The 21,794-nt window shown below is 43.6% G+C and overlaps 2 protein-coding genes across 5 annotated transcripts in view; one reads left to right on the top strand and one right to left on the bottom strand.

The window, feature by feature from the left end:
- The window catches only part of DDX4 (DEAD-box helicase 4), a 32,453-nt gene extending 21,166 nt beyond the window's left edge, over nt 1-11,287 (bottom strand). The window contains exons 1-6 of the mRNA XM_084505100.1: nt 11,241-11,287; nt 11,007-11,099; nt 7,009-7,369; nt 2,883-2,951; nt 2,335-2,406; nt 311-397 (exon numbers count right to left, since the gene is read on the bottom strand). Of these exons, the coding sequence (XP_084361226.1) occupies nt 311-397; nt 2,335-2,406; nt 2,883-2,951; nt 7,009-7,369; nt 11,007-11,078 (661 nt within the window). The 5' untranslated portion in view covers nt 11,079-11,099; nt 11,241-11,287. The remainder of the gene's footprint in view (nt 1-310; nt 398-2,334; nt 2,407-2,882; nt 2,952-7,008; nt 7,370-11,006; nt 11,100-11,240) is intronic.
- A 4,072-nt stretch (nt 11,288-15,359) lies between these two features.
- SLC38A9 (solute carrier family 38 member 9) overlaps nt 15,360-21,794 on the top strand; it is a 53,149-nt gene continuing 46,714 nt past the window's right edge. Inside the window, exons 1-3 of one of the 4 annotated variants that reach the window (XM_084504698.1) lie at nt 15,374-15,444; nt 15,830-15,872; nt 20,852-20,933. The gene's annotated coding sequence lies outside the window, so the exon portion shown is untranslated. Of the gene's footprint in view, nt 15,445-15,829; nt 15,873-20,851; nt 20,934-21,794 lie in introns of all 4 variants that reach the window. The other 3 variants (XM_084504699.1, XM_084504700.1, XM_084504697.1) reach the window with 3 other exon arrangements.

The following is a 21,794-nucleotide window of genomic DNA, read 5'->3' as shown; positions in this document are numbered from 1 at the left end:
ACATATCCTGGAAGTACAACACAGCCTTCTTCACCAGAATGGCTGTGAAGCATTGGAATGGGCCGCCCGGGGAAGTGGTTGAGTCACCATCCCTAGAGGTCTCTGAAAGATGTTTAGATGTAGAGCTTAGTGATACGGTTTAGTGGAGGACTGGTTAGCGTTAGGTCAGAGGTTGGACTCTGTGATCTTGGAGGTCTCTTCCAACCCAGACGATTCTAGGTTTTCACAGCTTTTATATTTGAGCTCTCAGAAAATCAAAAAGAATGACCAAAGGTACATTTCCACACAAATCAGTCAATATAAAACTTACTCTTTTCTTGCCCAAAGACACCAGGAACTCCTCTAAAACCTCCTTTTTGTGCACCATGGCCTTCTTCAATGTCCCTTTCTTGAAAATCTGTAGTACATCATAGCACACAACATTTAGTTTGTCCAATTTTGCATGTACAAACCAAGTGCCTTTTATTTATCTGTACAGTCCTTGTTTTATGAATTCCATTAAGTACAATAAAACTAAGCTATTTGCCTAAGCATGTAAGATTTGCCAAAAAACATGAAGAGAAGTCTACTGTCCATCTTGATTTTTGCTAGAATAAAATCCAACATTAAATCTTGAAGCATATGATTTAACACACTTGGAAATTAGGTTTCTGTTAAGCACATCTTTGGTTTTGATGCTCACGCCTCTGGTTAAGCCACAGAAAAACTGATACCATTTCTGCATTCTCAGTTTTCATAACCAGTACCAAAGTGAGGTAGTATTGTAGTTTCTGCCTAGTACGGACTGAGAATTTGCAAACAAGATTTGAAATACTTTACGTAACTCTATTTCTCACAATCTGTAAGCCTCACATTAATCCAGATATCCCTACTATATTGGCAGAATGTTTTTGACTTTTGCAAACCTATGAGGAGAGAGGAAAAAAACTTTACTTGGTTCTTGGGAGTTACACAAGACTGTGTCATAAAACTTAGTAGCACTAGTGTAAGTCAGTAATAAATTTGAGAGACTTTCGAAAGCAAATTTAGTAACTCAGCCCAAGTATTTAAATCTCTGGATTCCTTCGAGTATCCTCTGTCTTTCAGGATTGCCTATTTCTATTTTGTTATTACTCAAAATTGCTTATTCAGTTGCTTGGGCAGGCAGCACCAACAAATTTCATGCTTTTTCATTTCTTACTCTTTCCTATTCACCCTCCTAATGCAAAAGGAGAGGAAGAAACAGCCACACACAATCTATTCCTCATTTCAGCTGGAACAGTTGTAGGCATTGCCTAAGTTCCAGGCACGCTGCATGTACCACTATTTACTTGTTAATAGCTATTCTTCAATGGAACATTTGTTCTATCTTGTAATAACAAAGACCACCTTCTGCTACAAGTTCTCCTACCATGGCATCCATAGCTCATTCACCCATGCTTGGTGCACATGTACATATATAGCCCATCATTTGTGTTTTTCCAAATGCAAAAAAAATCCAACTTAAAGGCTTCCATGTGAGACACAGGCTAAGTATAGGCATTCGTGAGCTATCACAGACCTTAAATACAGGTTGTGAATTACTTTGCAACGGCTGAAGGAACTGCAGCAGAACCACTGAACATCATCCCACAACACTGGCAAAGCATTGCTTAGTCAAACAAGTCTACCATTCCCCTACCACAACGGGCATCAATCCAACAGATGGATAAATCATGTAGAACTTCCTTAAGAAGTAGATGTAACTCCAAGTGTCTGCACAGACTGAAGATGCTGTGCTGCACAGCTGTTCTGCAGGTGAGCTTCCACCACCCACCACACTTCCAACAGTACCCAGTGGGAGTGTATGGGGTAGTACTACAAACTGGCAATTACTAATCTCTTCAGTGTGCACCACTTATGAGAACAGCATTCACCACTGTAAGCAAGAGGATGGGGATTTAATACTACTTTATGGATACTACAGGGAGAAGACCTTTATGTCTTGCACAGAAGAGCACCTGGTGTGTGTGAATACTAATATTCAACTGCCTTCTGTACTACATCATGACCCAAAATAAAAACAGAAAATAACTCCCTCCAGGGAGAACAGAACCAAATGCAGAGCTAAACAAAACACTTCCTTTAACACAAGGCCCTGCCTTCAGGCAAATACGGTGGGGGTATTTTATTCTGTGCAGTCAAAACTAAGGGGTGATACTGCTGCCCACATCACACAGAAACAAGGGTTGGGATTAGCTTTCAAAACACAAGCACTCATTTGGCTCTGGCACAACAAAATAACATCTATGAAGATCAAAAACAATGTATCAAATACAAATAGCCACTAGAATCAGGGACCCTCCAGAAAGTTACCTCTGTTCCCAAAACGCCTTTCACTACCAGGTCTAGGCACTGGTTGATCTCTGTCCAGACGTTCACCAGTATCTACAATTAAGAAACAGAATCAACTTAAATTCAAAGATAGTTTTGAATGTTAAGATAGTTCTCCTGTTCTGCACATCAGTAAAGAGCATGGGCACACATTCCTGGTAATCTCATAGGGAGAGAAAAGCAGCTGCAAGGTCAACCTGAAGCCTTCCTTTCCCCAAGGGAGAGAACAAGTGAAAAATCTTTCAGCTTTGCAGGACAAATGCTCCTGCCCTTACCCACCCCTGCTTGCCCTCTGCTGAACCTCATCCAGCTTGACATTTTTTTCTCTCTACTGGGTGCCCAAAACTGAACACAGTATTCTAGGCATGATCTGTTAAGTGTTGAGTAGATGTTAATAATAATTTCCCTTGATCAGCTGTCTTCCTGTTAATAGATCCAGAACACTGGAAGAATGTACTGCTGTAAACTACCCCCTCAACTCATCCCCACCCCAAGCCAGTCAAGTACAATTTACAGAAGTTAAATCCTACCTCTGCTCCTAGAATGTCCTCCAAAATCATGCTTCATGTGCTGACTTCTGTTGGGTCTTTCACCAGCACCTGGAAAAGGACAGGAAGAAAATACGGCTTTTGACACTGCCTCCTGTAACATTCTTGTATACAAAGCAATGGAATTCATCCTACATAACTGGACAGTAAGGAAGACTAAAAGCAGGCTGAACTTCTGGGCACAGTTTTCTTCTTTCATGACCTGGATCATGGGATAGAATGCACACTCAGCAAGCTTACAGACAAAACTTGGATATAACACAGGGCTGTGCTTCACTCAGAGGGACCTCAAGCACACTGGAGATGATGGGAGGCAGAAACCTCTATGTTCAACAAAGAGAAATGCAAAGTCCTGCACCTGGGAAGGAGTAACCCCAGGCAGCAGTACACAATCAGACTGGCCAGCCAGCTGGGAAGAATCTTTGCAGAGAAAAGCCTGGGAGCTGTGGTGGATAACAAGCTGAATACAAGCCAACAACGTGCCCTTGCAGTAAAGGAAGTCAACAGCCTTCCAGGCTGCATTACGAAGAATGCTGCTAGGTAGTGAAGGGAGGTTGCCCTCTAATGAAACCACACCTACAATGCTGTATGTGGTTCTGTGCTACCCATTACCGAAGAAATATCAACATACTAATGTCCAGCAAAGGACCACAAAGATAAAGGACTGGACTGTGTCATACAAGGAGACTGAGAGCTGGGACTGGTCCACCTGGAAGCAAGAAGTCTCAGGGCCTCTTATATCTTAACAGGAAGAAATGAAGACAACACTGTCAGATTCTTTTCAGTGGTATACACCAAAAGGATAATGGGAAATGGACACAAATTGAAATATAAGAAACTCCAATTAAACATAAAAAAATGTTATTCTCACAGTAGTTAAACACTGGGCAAGTCACCCAGACAGCCTGTATAAACTCCATCCTCAGAGAAATTCAAAACTTCATTGGACAAGGTCCTGAACGGCTTGCTACAATTTACCCTTCTCCATTTGGACTGTTCCACCTTCAGAGGTGCCTTCCAACCCAAACAATTCTGTAGCAGCAAAGTTCCCTATTCTGCAGTATCGAACTCAAGATCAGATTACACAACAACCATTATAAAGATATGACACCTAAAATCAAAACAATGATTCTGTAAGCTTTTAGACAAATTTATGAGCATATGGCACACTAAGGAAACACTAATACTCTTTTCCTTCCAAGTTAAAACAGCTTAACATAATCAAAGCTACCACTGAAAAAAACTAAACACTTGTGCTTTCCCCAGTACAAACATACTAGTTAATGAAGAGGTCACCTGCATGCAAGAAGAGGCTGTCATAAAGGAAAAAAAAGAACAAACATTATGTTTGGTACCCTACCAAGTTACTCTGTTAGGAGACTTTGCTTCTAAAATTCCAAAGTGTTAAACTGCTGTTTCTGTGGCCTGAAGAACGTTCAAAATTGATGCTCACTGGAAGATTTATGTGGGTAGTCCATAGCAATATAAGCATCAATGTAGCAAGAAACAAAATCCCTAGCCAATCATTGAATCTGTATTCTAGCATTCATCACACAATAAAATGCCTTCCTTTGACCAAAGCAATTTGCCTGTAGAGATGTGAGGACTCTTTAACTCTTGTTCCTCATCCTTTCTTATATCATCACTCCTCTTCCACTGAGATATCTACACCTTAAATACAGAGCTAATTCAAAATTTTGAAAAGCGCATCATGTGCCCAGAAAGGTTGTGGAGTCTCTTTCTCTGGAGATACTCAAAACCCGCCTGGATGCCGTCCTGTGCAATGTGTGCTAGGTGACCTTGCTTGGCAGGGCATTTTGACCAGATAATCTCCAGAGGTCCCATCTGGTATCAACAATTCTGCGCCAACAAAATACTTAATCAGTAAAACATGTACTTTGTTTTGTACTTTTTGTTCCCTCAGCCATTCTGTCCTCCAAAATTTCTGCCTCTTCTTAAAAAAGATGGACAAAAACAGGTTTATACAGCTAAGACGACAGAACTGATAATCAAGTAACTTGCTTTCATGATATGCTTAGCACATTCACCAACATACCACACTGCACCATTATTTTCCAACCAACCAATTATGATTGGTTACAAGAAACTACAGCAAAAAAAGAAACTAGAACCAATTCAGCGATTTAAGTCAAAGCAAAACTTTATAAAAACTAAGTTGCAGTTATGCGATACTTTTAAACTTATACTCATTACAAGACTTTACCCAAGTACTAAACCTTGATATTGATTCAAAAAGTCAAAATGTAAGTTTAACCTGCACATACTAGTTCTACTCATGCCATTTCATGTCAAACAAGTGAGCTATATTATTAACAATAATTCATATAAAGCCTAGAAGTGCATTGCAGACAATACAGCAGCCCATGAGCTTTAAGAATCAGTTGGAAGCCTGAAAGAAAAAAAGGACAGTTTCTTCCGTAATGTTGTAGGGGAAGAATAATTAACACTAATGAACGCTTTTAAACAAGCTTGAGAATAGGTGCATGATCTTACCAGCTAAGTGTCTCACCTCTGGACTTCCTGAACAGTTTCAGTTCTTTAAAAGTGCTTATTTGAACATCAAATAAGGTTTGCTTGTACCTAGCCTACAAGTATGCAACCTCAGTAATATAACTTGTGCTTGAAAGTATGGGTTGAGTTCCTTATCAACTAGAAGTAGCCAGGAAGATTGAAATTACCTGTTTCAGCCTAACACAACCTGCTTACACTGATACAAAATAACACGTGCCTAGCTCAGTAAAGGAATAATGGTTAATGATGACAGTGGAAGCATGGTCTTCAGCAAGAAAAGCATTCCACGCCATGAATTCAGTACAATGAGAGAATTCAGTACAGATGAGAGAATTTCTAGTTATTTTTGTCATGTGCAATGGAAAAGTTAACAGGCAGAGTTCAGTCAGAAAGAGCTACAAAACCCATGAAGCTACATTCACTTCCACCTAACATGCATCACAACCATTCTTCATGAACACTGCCTTTCCTGTTTGCTCTTCATCAAACCATTACTGAAGTTAGTAACCTGAAGCTCTCATAAAGCAATTATTCAGTACTAGAATGAAAGCAACACCTATCTTCAATTCTTTACTTCCTGTAACTGTTCAAATTTGGAGTCCAAGTAACACCAGTAATAACTGGTTCCTACCCTTCCTAATTTCCCAATATCCTGGGGACATGGAACTAGGTAAAGGTAGGTCTGCTTTTTCACTTATACAAAGAGGTAGGAGAATGACAAATCAACAGTAAACATACTGCCCTGTTCTAATTGCTCTTAAGCAATATTAACCTAATTTGTGCTAAATATAACTTGTTAAAAGTTTAGGTTGTACTTCCACAGTTGTGTCAACTAAACATGAGCTATTTTTACCCCAGACATTATTTGAGTAAGTTAAAATATCCCCAAGCAGTTTCAGTGAAGATCATTGCTAAATATATAAACTACATTGAGAATTCTGGCTGCCCTATCCCACATTCTGTCAGTTCTAAGCAAAATTTGTTTCCTAATCTGGCTACTGTAAAGGCACACTAAGTACAGCCTGGGACAAACTACATCCAACAACAACCTCAGCATGGCTTATTTAAACTAAAGCTTCTGTTCAAGTTTATAAAGACATAGTCTTAATTGAAATGAGCATTTTACGGAAACTTGCCAAAACATCAATGTTTTATCTTGTGTTCTTTTTTAAATGCAGATATAAGTTTCCGCTCAACAGCTTCACGGACCTTTTATTTTCAACATAGCTGTTAGAGTCTTGTCAAGACAGGACTGTGCAACATTGCATATAGTATATATTCATTTTTAATACTGTTCACGTTTAGCACAGCCAGTAGTAAAAATGGTTTTCCATCTGGCAGCTATTCACTCTTTACAAGTCATACACTGTATTCAGTACAACTGCAGGAAAAAAAAGGAGTGAGGGTCAAAAGGAAAGCCTACTCATTATATTATCTGTACAGTTTAATGCTGCTTACTGCATGGGGATACATCAAAATATCACAGTATGTTAATATTGCAGTTTTCTTTAGTCTCCTGAACTGTTCACGATAGCTCCCACAGGTATCAGTAAAATCTCAAGTGTCCTTAACATACCAGATGAGCTTATGTTTTGACCAAATCCAGACGGGGGGCCATCGGGTCTGCCAGAGAAGCCAGATGGGTGGCCGTCAGGTCTGCCAGAGAAGCCAGACGGGGGACCATCGGGTCTGCCAGAGAAGCCAGACGGGGGACCATCGGGTCTGCCAGAGAAGCCAGACGGGGGACCATCGGGTCTGCCAGAGAAGCCAGACGGGGGGCCATCAGGTCTGCCAGAGAACCCAGATGGGGGGCCATCAGGTCTGCCAGAGAAGCCGGACGGGGGGCCGTTGGGTCTGCCAGAGGAGCTAGGCGGTCGGACATTGGGTCTGGCACAGAAGCCAGGCGGTGGGCCATTGGGTCTGCCAGAGAAGCCAGCCTACAGATAGAAAAAAGACAGCACGATGTTAACCTCACACCAAGCAGAAGTACACAGCTACAGATGCAGTTCGTTCCTATGTCTTGCATTTGAAACAAATTGCTTTCTGCACTCACATGCAAGTTTTCTGGATATTTCTCTTAAAAGTTTCTTAAACTTCAGCACACAAAATGCATACTGTTCACACATAAATGTCACCAAAATCAAGTTGTACATGGCTGACATGGGGAAAAGTTTATCTTGCCTCATCAGATTTATGAAGGCAAGAACCATCCCCTTGCTAACAAACATAAAATGGAAATACAAATAAAGAAACATTTATTGTCCAAAGCAATACCACTACCTTTTAAAGTTTTTTATTTTCATCAATGTAAGTTCAGGAAGGCTTCAGACTGTTAGCACCACAAATAAAATTCTGTTTTTATCAGCTTCACAACAGCTTTTCCAGCGTTTCTCTCAAGGATGCTTACATACGATCTTAACAGGAGTATCTGGAAGATGCCCATCCCTCTTCAACTCTTCAAAGATTCACACACTCCATTTGAAACAGTTCAGAACAACTCTAACACTCACATTATACCATTAAGGTTAGTTTTATTTCCAGCAAAGGCCATGTTAAAATTTCTCCAGTTTAATAAAAGCTAGACATACACTAGTAAGCCAAAACACCATCTGACTCAGGAACATCACAGAACTACCAAAGCTTTAACTTCGATCTTAAGCTTTTCTGATTTTACTAATAGCTTTCATACTTCTCTTTATGCAAACCATTACAGGAAACTAAATCCAAATAGTAAAATTATTATTCTGAAAGCATGTTACTATTCCTCCTTTAGCAACCTTACTTTCAGCCTCATACATCTATCTGGATAGGCAATTCATCTCTCATCACCCTCCCTACTCCTCAAGGCTCAACCTGTAAGATCATTAATAGCAATGCCAACTATCACTATAGATCCTCCTCAAATTTACCGCAGTCTCTTCTGATACCACAACTAGCAAAACATTATTCTTTAGTTGTCCCATTACACTCCTGGATCTTATCCTTCATTTCACTATGTAATTTCACTCTTTTAAAAGATTTTGCTATGTAATAAAACAGCAAGATTTAATAGGAGGAATTTATACACAAAATTTCACTCAGAACTACACCCTACAGCAGGTACCTACAATCACCCTACTGAGGTAACAACTCCAGAACTGTATTTTAAGAGTTCTCACCAGCTCCCAAACTCATGAGGCCATTAAGCTGCACACAGTTCACCAACTTAAACGTACTACATGCAGACCTTACCACAGCTTTTCTGCTGCCAGGAATCTAATTCAGATTGAACTCTAGGAGCATCGTTCTCCAGTTTCAATCTAAGTGAACCATGTTTGCAAACTCTGGAATTAATAGTCCAGCTCATTTAGGGCAAAAAGCAGTAGGGACAATTCAAAGAAGCAACTTAAACAGAAGACTGAAAAGAAGTAAACACTCCACTTATTTCTGGATATATGACAGATTTTCAAGAGCTTGGAAACTCTGGGAAAGAGTGGGAAATACTCTTGGAAAGACTGGGAAATACATCTGGAAGGGTCTGGAAATACAGCTTCTACGTAAGCCCAGACAGGATGCACGTGTCTTTGTCCTTCTTCCCTAAAGAGCTGGGTATTAAGTTCTAAAATACCAAGAGCATTGAATCCCTTCACAGAATAGAGACCATGCTAATTGTAGAAGACAATGACCCTGGGATCCCTCACATATATGCAGCTACAAATACAATGAAAACTTGGTTTGTATGTGTTTAAGGCTGCTTGAAAGTGCACGCTCCCATCTTGTAACACTGTAGTTTTCTTAGCAAATTGAGTCAACATAGCTCTCATAGTGCTACCATGGAGAAATAAGGTTCCACTGATTCCGTTACCAGCTCAGCCATTTTCCCCTCAACAACACACAGAGGGGTCCTCAGTTTAGAAGGTTAAAAGTCCACAGAGAAGCACTGAACAAGCACAGGTACTTGGACAAGACAGCAGCAAGTGAACAGCTGATGGGGAGGAAACCTCTCTTAGGCAGTCAGCTTCTAAAGCAGCCTTCTACATTTGCAAAAACATACTGTAAAGGTTATACCAAGTCCTATCTACAATCCTCATACAGGGCAACTCCCCACCTTTATTATTGCACCTGTACATTTAAGGTCATACAGCTGGCAACAACACAAAATGAAGTATTAACAAAGATCAGCTGCAAGAGACTCACATTCCATTTGCTGCAGTGAATAAATCAGTGATTCAGTGACTGTCAGCAGAAAAGGACAGCAAATACCAAAGGGCATCAACTGAGCTGAGAGAAATTAGTTTTCTCTCACAGCATGTTTTTCTATGCACAGCTCAGAGTAAGACATAATTCTGCTATTCCTGAGTAATACAGGTCCACCTCTCACCACTGCTCTTTCATTATTCAAGACAGCAATAAGGGCCATCAAACCGATCTGACTTGAGCAAAATATAACCTACCAAAACCCAAAAAACAGTGATCTTTTCTATTTATCTTACAACCTCAGACATTATATCTGACATACAGAATGGAACAGAAAGGCATTACAAGAGGCACAAGGGCAGGCAACAGAAAATTTCCCTTTCAAGCAATACAGAAGTTTATTAAGACTTCTCACCATAACTAATTTGCAACTTCAAGTCTCTACTCAACTAAGTTTTTGGCTATTTCCCCTCCAGGCTGTGCAGATCCATTAGCTTATACACTCAGGCCCTCAATTCCTAGCCCATTTATTAGAATTAGTGAGCTACTGAACAAGTACATGTGTCACTTTTATGCCACGCTTTTTTTTTTTTTTTTTTTTAAGAACAAGACCTAACTGTAGTAGGCATCCTTTCACAACCCAATGTGAGGAAGCAACATTAAGCACACAGGAGAGTTAACGCTGACTTCAACACCAGGCCCCGGAGTCTCCAGGGAGGCACGGCACCTCTAAGTTTTGAGAGACTGAAATTGCTGCCACTTTTTACAAAACCACAATCTTCTCAAAAAATGATTTAAGGACAGCTACTTCCTGATTCTTCAGGAACACAGTAATGGTGACAGCCTGACAGCCGCTAAGACTGCAGGGTGGATGAAACAGGTAGCACCCATCTAGAATTCGGAATAGTTCAGTTGGAAGTCAAAAATCATCTCATCCAACTGCCTGTTTCACGGCCAACCAGAAGTCCAACTGCCTGACTGCTTCATGGTAACCAGAAATTAAAGAGCGCTACTACGGGCTTATTAACCAAATGCTTCTTTAACACAGACAGGCATGGGGCATCAGCCACTCTGCTAGGAAGCCTGCCCCACTTTTGGCCACATTCACTGCATACAGGTCTGGTGTCCAGTCTAAATCTCCCCTGGTGGCCCTTTATGCCTTTTCCTTGTGTCCTGACATCAATTCCCAGGGAGCAGAGCCCAGCTCATCCCTCTCTGCTTGCCCTCCTCAGGAAGCTGCACTGAAATCACCTCTCAGCCTCCTTTTCCCCAGAGGGGACAACCCCAGCGTCCTCCGCCTGTCCTCGGGACACGCCTTCAGCCCTGCCTGCCCTCCCCGAAGCACTTCCAAACATTTTTACCATTTTTATGGCTTTACCCTCGCCCCCCGCCCCGTACCGTCTCCCCCGAGGGCGGCAGGCGAGGCGCTGCCTCCTCCCCGATCTCAGCCTCCCAGTCCTCCTGGTGCATGGCGTGCGCTGCCGAGCCTGCCTGCGGGAGAACACACACGTTAGCGGACCCCACCGGCCCCACACACCCCCACCAGCCCCCCAAAAAACCCCACGGCGCCCCCCAGACCCCCACGAGCCCCACCGAGGGCCCCGGCGCCGCGCAGCCCCCTCCGGCCCTCACCCCCGCCCGCTCCGTGCCTAAAGGAAATGGCGGCGGCCGCCGACACCCCTGATAACGCCGCCGCCACGTGCCGGCGCGTCACGTGCCTCGCCCGCTGGCCAATCGGGGAGCCGGGCGGCTACTCCCGCGCATGCGCGCGCGCCCCACTCCGGCAAGGCGGGCCGGGGGGGCGAGGGGGGGATGAGCCGTTAGGACCGTTAGGGGCGGGCGTTAGCAGGGGTCGTTAGGTCGCTGAGGTGGCAGGAGCTGCCCCCGATGGGGATGGGGGGATAGGGGGATGGGTTGTCCCCTGTGCCTGGGGGTTGGTTGGTATGAAACAACAGCTAATCGGCAACGTGCCCCTTGGCTAGAATGGAATACTTAAATTACCCAATTTAAGCTAAAATTGGGTTAGACACGCTGTGCGTTTTCAAAGTAAAACATGAAGAAGAAGATCCCATTCCCAAAGTTTTGTCATTACACCAGACTTGCAGAGGCCAGAAGGGCTGAAACCCTGTCTCAGGAGCTGTCTGCCTGTTGAAGTACTGAGGAGCACAGATAGAATTCGTATCAGCGCACCGCATCTTCTAAAAATCTGGGCACGTTCTCCAGCATTTCTGCTCATGTTTCTCAGCTGCTGATGCAGTACACATCTCTGTAACTTCTTCAGAGTTGAACGGTATAGCTGTGGAATACTCTAGTAGTACTTACCCTGAAAAGCTTAAAACCATTCCATGAATGTGATATATCCTCATTAGCCTATTATACCACGTTCAATTTATTTCCCTCAAGTCTGAAAGACCGTTTGAAAAACTGTATGCCTGTCTGAGAACTTTAATGTCTTCTGTTGTAGAGAAGCTACACTGTCTCTGTAATTCTCTGAATGGGAGATTTGGATACACTCTTCTAATGACACCAGGAAAAGGGTTAAGTAAGTGTGTGCATAACAATTTCCTTCTTTCTTTATGTGTTAAAATTAGGCCTGTACTAATAACGATTAGGTTCTTAAGATTTAAATTATACTAACATTAAATCCTTGGTTTTATTTATATACAAGACATGCTTTCTCTTTACCCCGTTAAAAAAAAAAAAAAAAAAAAAAAAAAAAAGTTAACATTTAACAGAGTTTATGGTGTTTAATATAGATATCCTGATGTGCTATTACTTTTTTTTTTTTTTCTAGAAAGACATATGGAGAAATATAAATATCTAATAATAATAATAATTAAAAAAAAAAAAACACCACCACCAACAAAAAAGCAGTAATTTTGTTAGCCAGATGATCACTATGATTGCAACGATGGAAAAAAAAAATCTTTATTCATGTACTATAAAGTTCTGTAATGCCTCAATTTATGAATTTGTGCATATTACAGTTATATTACAACTACAGTTGCAAAGTATGCCTTAAAGCTAAATCAATAGGTGATTCAACATAGTGCTTGACAGAATTCTTCTTAATAGCTATATTTAATATTCTCTTTGTCTTACAGATGTATCAAGAGGTACTAAATGAATTTAAGTTCCCATTTTCCTAGACGCTACCCAGACATGAAGCAAAAGACAAGCTTTGCCCAAAAGGTCATGTGTCACCAGAACAGAAAGCCCCGACATAAATACTGCAGGGCAGTTATGGAATACACTTGTAAAGACAGCTTTTGGCAGCATTTTTTTATGAGGGAGCAGGAGAATCACAAGACTTCTCTCAGGCTTGCTTGCTGGCAAATCATTTCTTGCAATAAAACATTTTTCCCAGCAGAACTCAATGACTAATTAATGACCAAGAATGCAAGCCATGTATCTTCTATGGTTATAATCATCTAAGTCTCTCATAGCACAGGACACAGTAGGCAGGCTTGCAAGAGTATCACAGAATCACAGAATTGAAGGGGTTGGAAGGGACCTCAAGAGATCATCAGGTCCAACCCCCTGCCAAAGCAGATTCCTTAGAACGGGTTGCCCAGGTAGGCGTCCAGACAGGCCTTGAATATCTCCAGAGAAGGAGACTCCACAACCTCCCTGGGTAGCCTGTCCCAGTGCTCCATCACCCTCACCATGAAGAAGTTCCTTCACATGTTGGTGCAGAACTTCCTGTGCTCTAACTTGCAGCCATTGCCCCTTGTCCTGTCCCCACAAACCCATGAAAAGAGGTTGGCCACATCCCTCTGTCTCCCACCCCTCAGGTATTTATACACATTGATGAGATCCCCTCTCAGTCTTCTCTTCTCCAGGCTGAACAGACCCAGGTCTCTCAGCCTTTCCTCACAGGGAAGATGCTCCAGGCCCTGTTCATCTCTGTGGCCCTCCGCTGGACTCTTTCCAGGAGATCCCTGGCTTTCTTGTACTGAGGAGCCCAGAACTGGACACAGTACTCCAGGTGAGGCCTGACCGGGGCAGAGTAGAGGGGGAAGATCACCTCCTTTGACCTGCTGGCCACGCTCCTTTTAATGCATGCCAGGATCCCATTGGCCCTCTTGGCCACGAGGGCACAGTGCTGGCTCATGGTCAACCTATTGGTTTCTTCCTGCCCATCTCTCCAGCCAGTCCAGCTCTCGCTGAATGGCAGCACAGCCTCCTGGCGTGTCAGCCACTCCTCCCAGCTTTGTGTCATCGGCATACTTGCTGAGGGCAGACACTATTCCTTCGTCAAGGTCATCAATGAAGATGCTGAACAAGACCAGACCCAGCACCGACCCCTGGGGAACACCACTAATTACAGGTCTCCAGCCAGACTCTGTGCTGCCGATCAGCACCCTCTGAGCTCGGCCAGTCAGCCAGTTCTCAACCCACCTTACTGTCCACTCCTCTATCCCACACTGTCTCAGCTTTTCTAGCAAGATGTCATGGGAGACAGCATCAAAGCCTTGCTGAAGTCAAGGTAGATGACATCCACCGCTCTCCCCCCATCTACCCAGCTGGTGATGCCATCATAGAAGGCAACGAGGTTGGTCGAGCATGACTTCCCCTTGGTGAATCCATGCTGACTACTCCTTGTAACCTTCTTCTCTTCCAATTGCTTGGAGATGGCTTCCAGAACAAGCTGTCCCAACACCTTTCCAGGGACAGAGGTGAGACTGAGTGGCCTGTAGTTTCCTGGATCCTCCTTCTTGCCCTTCTTGAAGACTAGAGTGACACTGGAAGAGTAAGAGTAGCTTCTCGCATGCTGGAAAAATTACATCTCTGCTTCTGTGTGTTTTTGTTTTATTCACTTTATAGTGCCAGCATGTGGTGTTTGTACTGTGTTTCAGACTTGTGCAGCAGGTGGCTGGACTTCCTGACTCCCTGACCAAAATCTTCAAATACCCAGAAACAGCAAGGTTCTTGCATTCTAAGGGTGGCTCAGGTGCAGAAGATGACAGTGAGTTTTCTGCATTACACAAAGTAGAAGTTTTGGTCTGACTCAGCTTGCAGGCATGTAGCCGAATTTCAGGGTGATGATGGATGGTGGTAGTCTCTGCTGCCTCATTTCCTCCCGCAGTCTGAAATTCAGATTACACAGCGGTTTTCTCACAGGAATAGTCCTGCTGTCCATGCAATCTGTCTTGGGCTGTGCTTGAGGAAGGAGTACAGGCGGGGATTGGTGTCTAGCTTGTTTTGAAATATCTTTCTCACGTGGGAAAGCTATCTTTGCTGTTTTCCTTGCATGCAATGCAATTCAGCAGTTTCCCTTACCATGAGCTATAAAAATCCCTTCAGTTTTACTTTAACCAGTGTCTGAACTACGAAAAGGACATATGACACTTGAGTTAACTAGGAGCCACAACAACAAAGCGATTTTAAAACAGCGAATTTCTGTGAGCAGCAGTGCTCTGTGACAGACAACCACTGCGTTTGGAATCAGTATTAAATGCACCTGCCTCTCTGCTTCCTTATTTTCTCAGCTAAACCTACACAAGCTGTAGACAGACTACACAACGACCTAACTAACAAGTCACTAACAAGTCCAATTTTATTTTTTTTTCAGGGCTGTTTGGAGCCTCCACGTGCAGCCACACCCCGCTTACCCACCCCAGCGGGCGGCCCGGCGCAGGACACGCTGAGCCACAGCCCGCTGCTGCCGCTCCCCGGCCGGCCCCGCAGCGCAGCGCAGAGCAGCGCCGCCCCGCAGCAGCACCGCCCCGCGCCCTCCTCCCGGCCGCGGGCCCGCCCGCGGAACTGCGCTCCCCGGCACGCCGGCAGCCCCGGCACGGCCCCGGCCCGCTTCCTGCCGCCGCCGCCGCCGCAGGTAGGGGAGCGGCGGGTGCCGGGAGGAGGGAGCGGGGCGGGGGGCACGGGGGAGCCGCCCGGCTGCAGCGCCAAGTACCGCGGGGGGGAAACTTAACCGGGCAGCGGGCGTTGTGCGGGGCGTGGAGGCCTTTCAGGGGGTTCGTAAATCAGGGAAAGGCTTAAATCGGTCGTAACCAGCCCGTGGGGCCCGGGCCCTTTTAAAGGGTGGTGGTAAAAACATAGCATAAGGACGAAGGTGCTAACATTGTTCCCATTCCTATACCTGTGTCTTTAGGATTCACACAAATATGCAATGGGATTCACACCAACACCTATATGCAAGTAACAAAGGCTTCAGCTGTTGAAGACAAGTTATTGTTCCATTTCTTTTTAATTTTACATAGGTATCATCTGTCAGTGACCACGTACCCATTGGTTCTGCCCAAGGTACGTAGGAGCTCAACAGCAGTGCAGTTTGTATCAACAAGAGTGCTTTCTACTGAAGCAGTTATTAATTTACACTTGTTATGCATTTTAGTTATCTTCAACCAATACGGATCTAGGAGAGTAGGGACAAGCTAACTTGTGGCAAGCTGTGCCAGTTTTAAGGAGCTCTGAATATATGCTAATAGTCTTACAAGCACTATAGCATTCTTCAGTCCCTAACAAGCTAGGGTCTATTGCCCCAAAAAAGGAACTAAGGAACTCTTCTGTCTTTGGAGTTCCTGTTTTTCAATGTAGAATATGCTTGTTTCTCACAGTTTCTATGTGCATAGCCTGCAGTTTACTTTAGATTTATGCCATGACCTTTATTCATCCATTCATCAGCTCAGAATTTAAGAGAAGACCAGGTCACGCCAAGTAGAACTTTTAAAAATCATTTTCCTTATTTGAAGTAAATGCTAGTATTAGTGGATCCTAGTATTTAAATCATGATTGTGAGGTGGGGTTATGAGAGTGATGAGTTTAAATGAGAATGAAACAGGTTAACTTGTCACAGTTTGATTTGTGAAATCTAGTTGACAGGGAGCTATGCGTAAAGGAACCACCAGATATCTCAAAGAAAAGGAAACTACTGTTGCACATAAGAACAGTTTTTGGTGGCAAAATTGCTTCTGTAAGGCTGTAGTTGTAATTAAGCAAGTTAAAAAGTAACAAGTTAAAGTTGATTTAAGTCTGTGATAATTTAAGATGCATGGCTTCCAAATTAAGACTTTGTCTATGATGACTTGTCCATTGGGTCTTCTTCCTACACAAAGAAATTATTGCAGAACCAGTGCTAGCATCTGTGTAGCGACTTCACCTTTACTGACATGGAGCTGTTGTAGAAATAGCTCTCAGAGCTGCAGATGCTGTTCTGCCAGGATTTCCAGCTGCACTGGCACCCCGGTGGAACTCTAGAGGCTGTGATGGTAGCTCCCCTTTCTGCCTTCTTCCACCTGCCCTGCGTGAAGAGTTCTTTGGTGAACAGCAGTCCTACAACCCAGCAGAGCGCAGCCTGTGCTTGTGGGATGACTAGGATAACTGACTAACAAAGAAGTTTTGTGAGGGCTGTGGTATAAACCTGTTTGGTAACCTTCTTCTGTAGCCTGGGCTGTAAGACTGTACTAACCTGTCCAGGTGGGTTCTCACCTTAAAACAATGATACCCGTGCCTGTAGACATACCAGATACAAGCTTAGGTTCACAATACAAGCAAACTGTAATGTGTTTTTGTCCTCCAGTGCAAAGAACACCAAGTCACAACACAGCCTCCAGGCTAAATTGAAGGTTATCAGTCTGCTGGGTCCTTGTCTTCACTCCCTGAAACTTTTAAGTCTTTTTAACTAAGAAAGAGAGAACCTGCAAGGCAGTAAAAGCTGAAGCAAAGGGACAGAGAAGTGAGTATTAAAAAAGGTTCAGCCCTGCTTTCAATACCACCTGAAAGTCTTGTAGAGTGTAGCCCAAAGTGGGACTGGGAAAAGCACCTTTCACACCTGTCTTGTTTCACAGTTTTGTGGAACACCAGCAGCAGAAAACCTGGATTAGTAAGTTCTCATTCACCTGTTACCTCTTACCACTTTTTTGATACAGAACTTCAAATGTTTGTGGGAGAATTATAAATAGGTCAAGAGGACATTCTAAGACAGCTTCATCACAGGCAACCAGTGAAGTTATATCCTGAAAAGGAACAGCAGAGCTGAATGATGACCTCCAGGTAGGGTTTCACAAGAGCAGAGCAGAGGGGGAGAATCACCTCCCTCCACCAGCTGGCCATGCTGCTTATGATGCAGCCCAGGATATGGTTGGCTTTCTGGTGCAAGTGCACATTGCAGGCTCATGTCCTATTTTTCATCAACCAACACCCCCAGGTCCTTCTCATCCTGCTCTCAATCCATTCTCCACCCTGCCTCTATTTGTGCTTGGGATTACCCTGACTCAGTTTAAGGACCTAGTGCTTGACCTTGTTGAACTTCATGAAGCCCACCTCTTAAGCCTGTCCAAGTCCCTCTGGATGGCATCCCTTCCCTCCAGCATATCGACTGCACCTCACAGCTTGGTGTCATTGGCAAACTGAGGGTGCACTTGATCCCTCTGTCCATGTTACTGACAAAGATGTTAAACAGCACTGATCTCAGTACTGACCCCTGATGAACACCACTTATCACTGGATCTCCACCTGTACATCAAGCCATCAACCGCAACTCTTTGAGGGTGACCATCCAGCCAATTCCTTAGCCACCAAGTGGTCCATCCATCAAATCCATGTCTCTCCAGTTCAGAGACAAGGATGTCATGCAGGACAGTGTCACAGACTTGGCACAAGTGTAGGTGGCTTACATCAATTGCTGTCTGTTATCTACCAACACTATAATCCCATCGTAGAAGGATATTTTATTAATTACCAAATACATTTTTAAGTGAAACTAGAGTTAGATAATTAAACATAGAAACCTGTATTTTAGAGGACAAAGTTTGCAAAGTTGAAATACTCAAAAGTTGGAGTATTAAACCTGGCTGCATTTAATGAAGATTAGAATTGTCTAGGTAATAATAGTTTTCTTGGTACATACGGATTAGAACAGAATGGGTCTGTTGGAAGGGACCTTCAAAGCTCATCTAGTCCAACTGCCTGACCACTTCAAGGCTAACCAAAACTTAAATTTACCAGACTTTAGTAAGGGTTTTGACACTGTTTCCCATAGCATTCATTCTTCTGGGTAAACTGATTGCTCATGGCTTGGATGGACATATGCTTCACTGGGTAAAAGAAATGTCTGGGTGGCTGGGCCCAGAGAATTGTGGTGAATGGAGTTAAATCTATCTGGAGGCCTGTCACCAGTGGTGTCCGCCAGGGCTCAGTACTGGGGCTAGTCCTCTTTAATGTATTTATCAATAATCAGGACAAGGGGAGCGAATGCACCCTCAATATGTTTGTACACGACACCAACTTGGGCAGGAGTGTCAATCTGCTCAAGAGTAGCAGGGCTGTGCAGAGGGATCTGGATAGGCCAGACTAAGGGCTGAGGCCAACTGTATGAAATTCAGCAAGGCCAAGTGCTGGGTCCTGCACCTGGAGCACAACAACCCCAAGCAGAGCTACAGGCTGGGAGATGAGCGGCTGGAAAGCTGCCCAGCAGAAAGGGATCTAGGGGTATTGGTCAGCAGCCAGCTGCATATGAGCCAGCAGTGTGCTCAGGTGGCCAAGGCCAGCAGCATCAGGGCTTGGAACAGAATTAGCTTGGCCAGCAGGACTAGGGAAGTGATTGTCCTCCTATATTTGGCTCTGGGGAGGCTGCACCTTGAATACTGTGTTCAGTTTTAGGCCCCTCACTACAAGAAGGACATTGAGGTGCTGGAGCATGTCCAAAGAAGGCCTGTGAAGCTGGTGAAGGGCCTAGAGAACAAGTCTTACAAGGAGCAGCTAAGGAACGGGTTGTTTAGCCTGGAGAAAAGGAGGTTTGGAGGAGACCTTATTGCTCTCTACAAGTACCTCAAATGAGGTTGTAGTGAGGTGCAGTGGGTTCATCTTTTCTCCTTTCTCCCAAGCATCAAGCGATGGGAAAGAAAAAATGGCATCAGGTTGCACCAGGAGAGGTGCATATCCTGGGCTGCATCGTAAGCAACATGGCCAGCTGGTGGAGGGAGGTGATTCTCCCCCTCTGCTCTGCTCTTGTGAAACCCTACCTGGAGGTCATCATTCAGCTCTGCTGTTCCTAATATGCAACCTAAAATAAAGGAAATATGCAATCCCTTCTTCACTGAAGGGATTGTGAGGCATTTGAACAGCCTGCCCAGGAAAGCAGTTGAGTTACCATTTGTGGAGGTCTTCAAAAGATTTGTAGACGTGGTGCTTAGGGATATAGCTTAGTGGTAGACTTGAAAGTGCTAGGTTAACAGCTGGACTTCATCTTAGAGGTCTTTTTCATCCTAAATGATTCTTTGATCCTGTGAAAGCATAATGAGGGCTTTTTCCAAATGCTCCTTGAAATACAGACAGGCATCAACTCCTCTCTGGGAAGCCTATTTCATTGTTTGACCACCCTCATGGTAAAGCATTTTTTACTAATGTGCAGTCTGAACCTCCCCTGGTGCTGCTTTGTGCTGTTTCCATGTTCTGTGATCAGTTCCCAGGAAGCAGAGCCCAGCACCTCGCTCTCCACTTCCCCTCCTCAGGAAGTTGCAGAGAGCAGTGAGGCCACCTCTGAGCCTCCTTTTCTCCAGGCTGGAGAACCCAAGTGTCATCTGCCTGTCCTCGGAGGATCAGAAATATTCAGTTACCTGATCATTATTTTTTTTGAAGCTGAACAGTTCTCAGAGTTGAAACGGTTTTGTCTGAGCAGCAGCAGAGCAGCAAAGTGATAGTGTTCAGTCCACTTTTGAATAAGACTATCTTCCGTACTTGTTGTTCAACAGACTGTAACTGTTCCTTGTGGAAGTTTTTGCAGTGCTTAGTATGAATTACAGTTGAGTCTTCCTTGGAAGTTACTTCCTGTTCACAATACGTGTATGAGACACAGCTTGTATTACCATTCTTACTTTAGGGATAGGGAATAAGCTCCCCCCACCTCCCCGCAAACAAACAACAACAACAACAACAAAAACAGTACTATTGTGAATGCTCAGTTTGAGAGTTAATTTGTTGCTTTCCAAATATTTAATATCATTCAGCAGTGCACAGCACTAGCATACCTTCATTTTGCAGTTATACAAAGTAGGACCTAAGCAGGGGAGATAAAAAATGGGGAACATACTGTCAGACACAGCTTGTCCTTTGGGCTTTGGTTTTACCGATGCTTGCAGCAGTATTGTCTTTCCTAGCAAACTGTATTTGTATCTCTTTAACCGTACAGTGAAACTTCTGGTTCTGTAGAACTACAGCCCACACAATCCTAGTCTAGATCCAAAGCAGTAATCTTCCTTTCTGGATTTACTTTTTTTTTTTAGCCAAATCTATTCCCTGGTTCTGTCTGTTGCACCAAGATGAGAAAGAAAACAAATAGCTGTGCCACCACAAACAGGACGAGAGGTAGGATTGCGAGAATGAGCAACAGAGAGCAACGCCACCTTTAACTCAGCACTGCTGAAGACTTTGTGTCATGAATTCGTATCACTCACGCTAGGTACATTACCATTAGCAGAAACCTTTTTCCTATTTGCACAAAAATCTTAGTTTGTATGGCTTAATAGCACAAAAGCTTCAGGGCAGCGTCAAGCCTAAAACTTGTTTTGCCTCTTCAGCATGGAGCTAGCCAAAGACTATCTCTTACCCCTTCCAGTGTGATAACAAATAAGTCAGGTGACCTTAAAGCTATTGTCTCCATTTCCAAGTAGCTATACAGTAATTCCCAGAGGTCCATTATAATTCTTAGAATGCAGCAGTGGCCACGTGAAAACTGTGACCACAGTGTACCATAAGATACACAAACAGGATGAAGTTTGTCCTGCAGTTTTGATTTTTAGCAATAATTCTTTATACTTTATTTCCCAGTCTTCCTTATAGGATTTGAAGACTGTGTACAGAACCTGTCATATAACAAGTTTTTAAAAGATAAGCCTCCAGAACTAGTTGAGGAGAGATCACATATCTAGTATAAAAAGCTTTAGATAGGTAACTAGGACACTAGCGAAGTAATCAGCTGAGAAGTGGTTATTGAAAAGAAAAGTGTCAAGCAGTAAGTCCAGACAGCATAACTGGCTCTGTCCTGTGTATTAAAAATATTTATTGAGAATGCAATCCAGCCCAAAGGAGTTATTGGTTAAAAATTAGATAATTAGATAAAAAGAAGTTTATCGGGTTCATTTTTCTGCATATTACTCTTCTGCCTGCAGTTTTCTTTAAAGCTACATTGGTTCCAGCTACAGTCCTCACATAAGGTACCTGTGTCTA

The sequence above is a fragment of the Aythya ferina genome (assembly GCF_964211825.1).
Source record: "Aythya ferina genome assembly, chromosome: Z".
Lineage (NCBI taxonomy): Eukaryota > Metazoa > Chordata > Aves > Anseriformes > Anatidae > Aythya > Aythya ferina.
The sequence above is the reverse complement of the archived record's forward strand: the minus strand, read 5'-3'. Positions and strand labels throughout refer to the sequence as shown.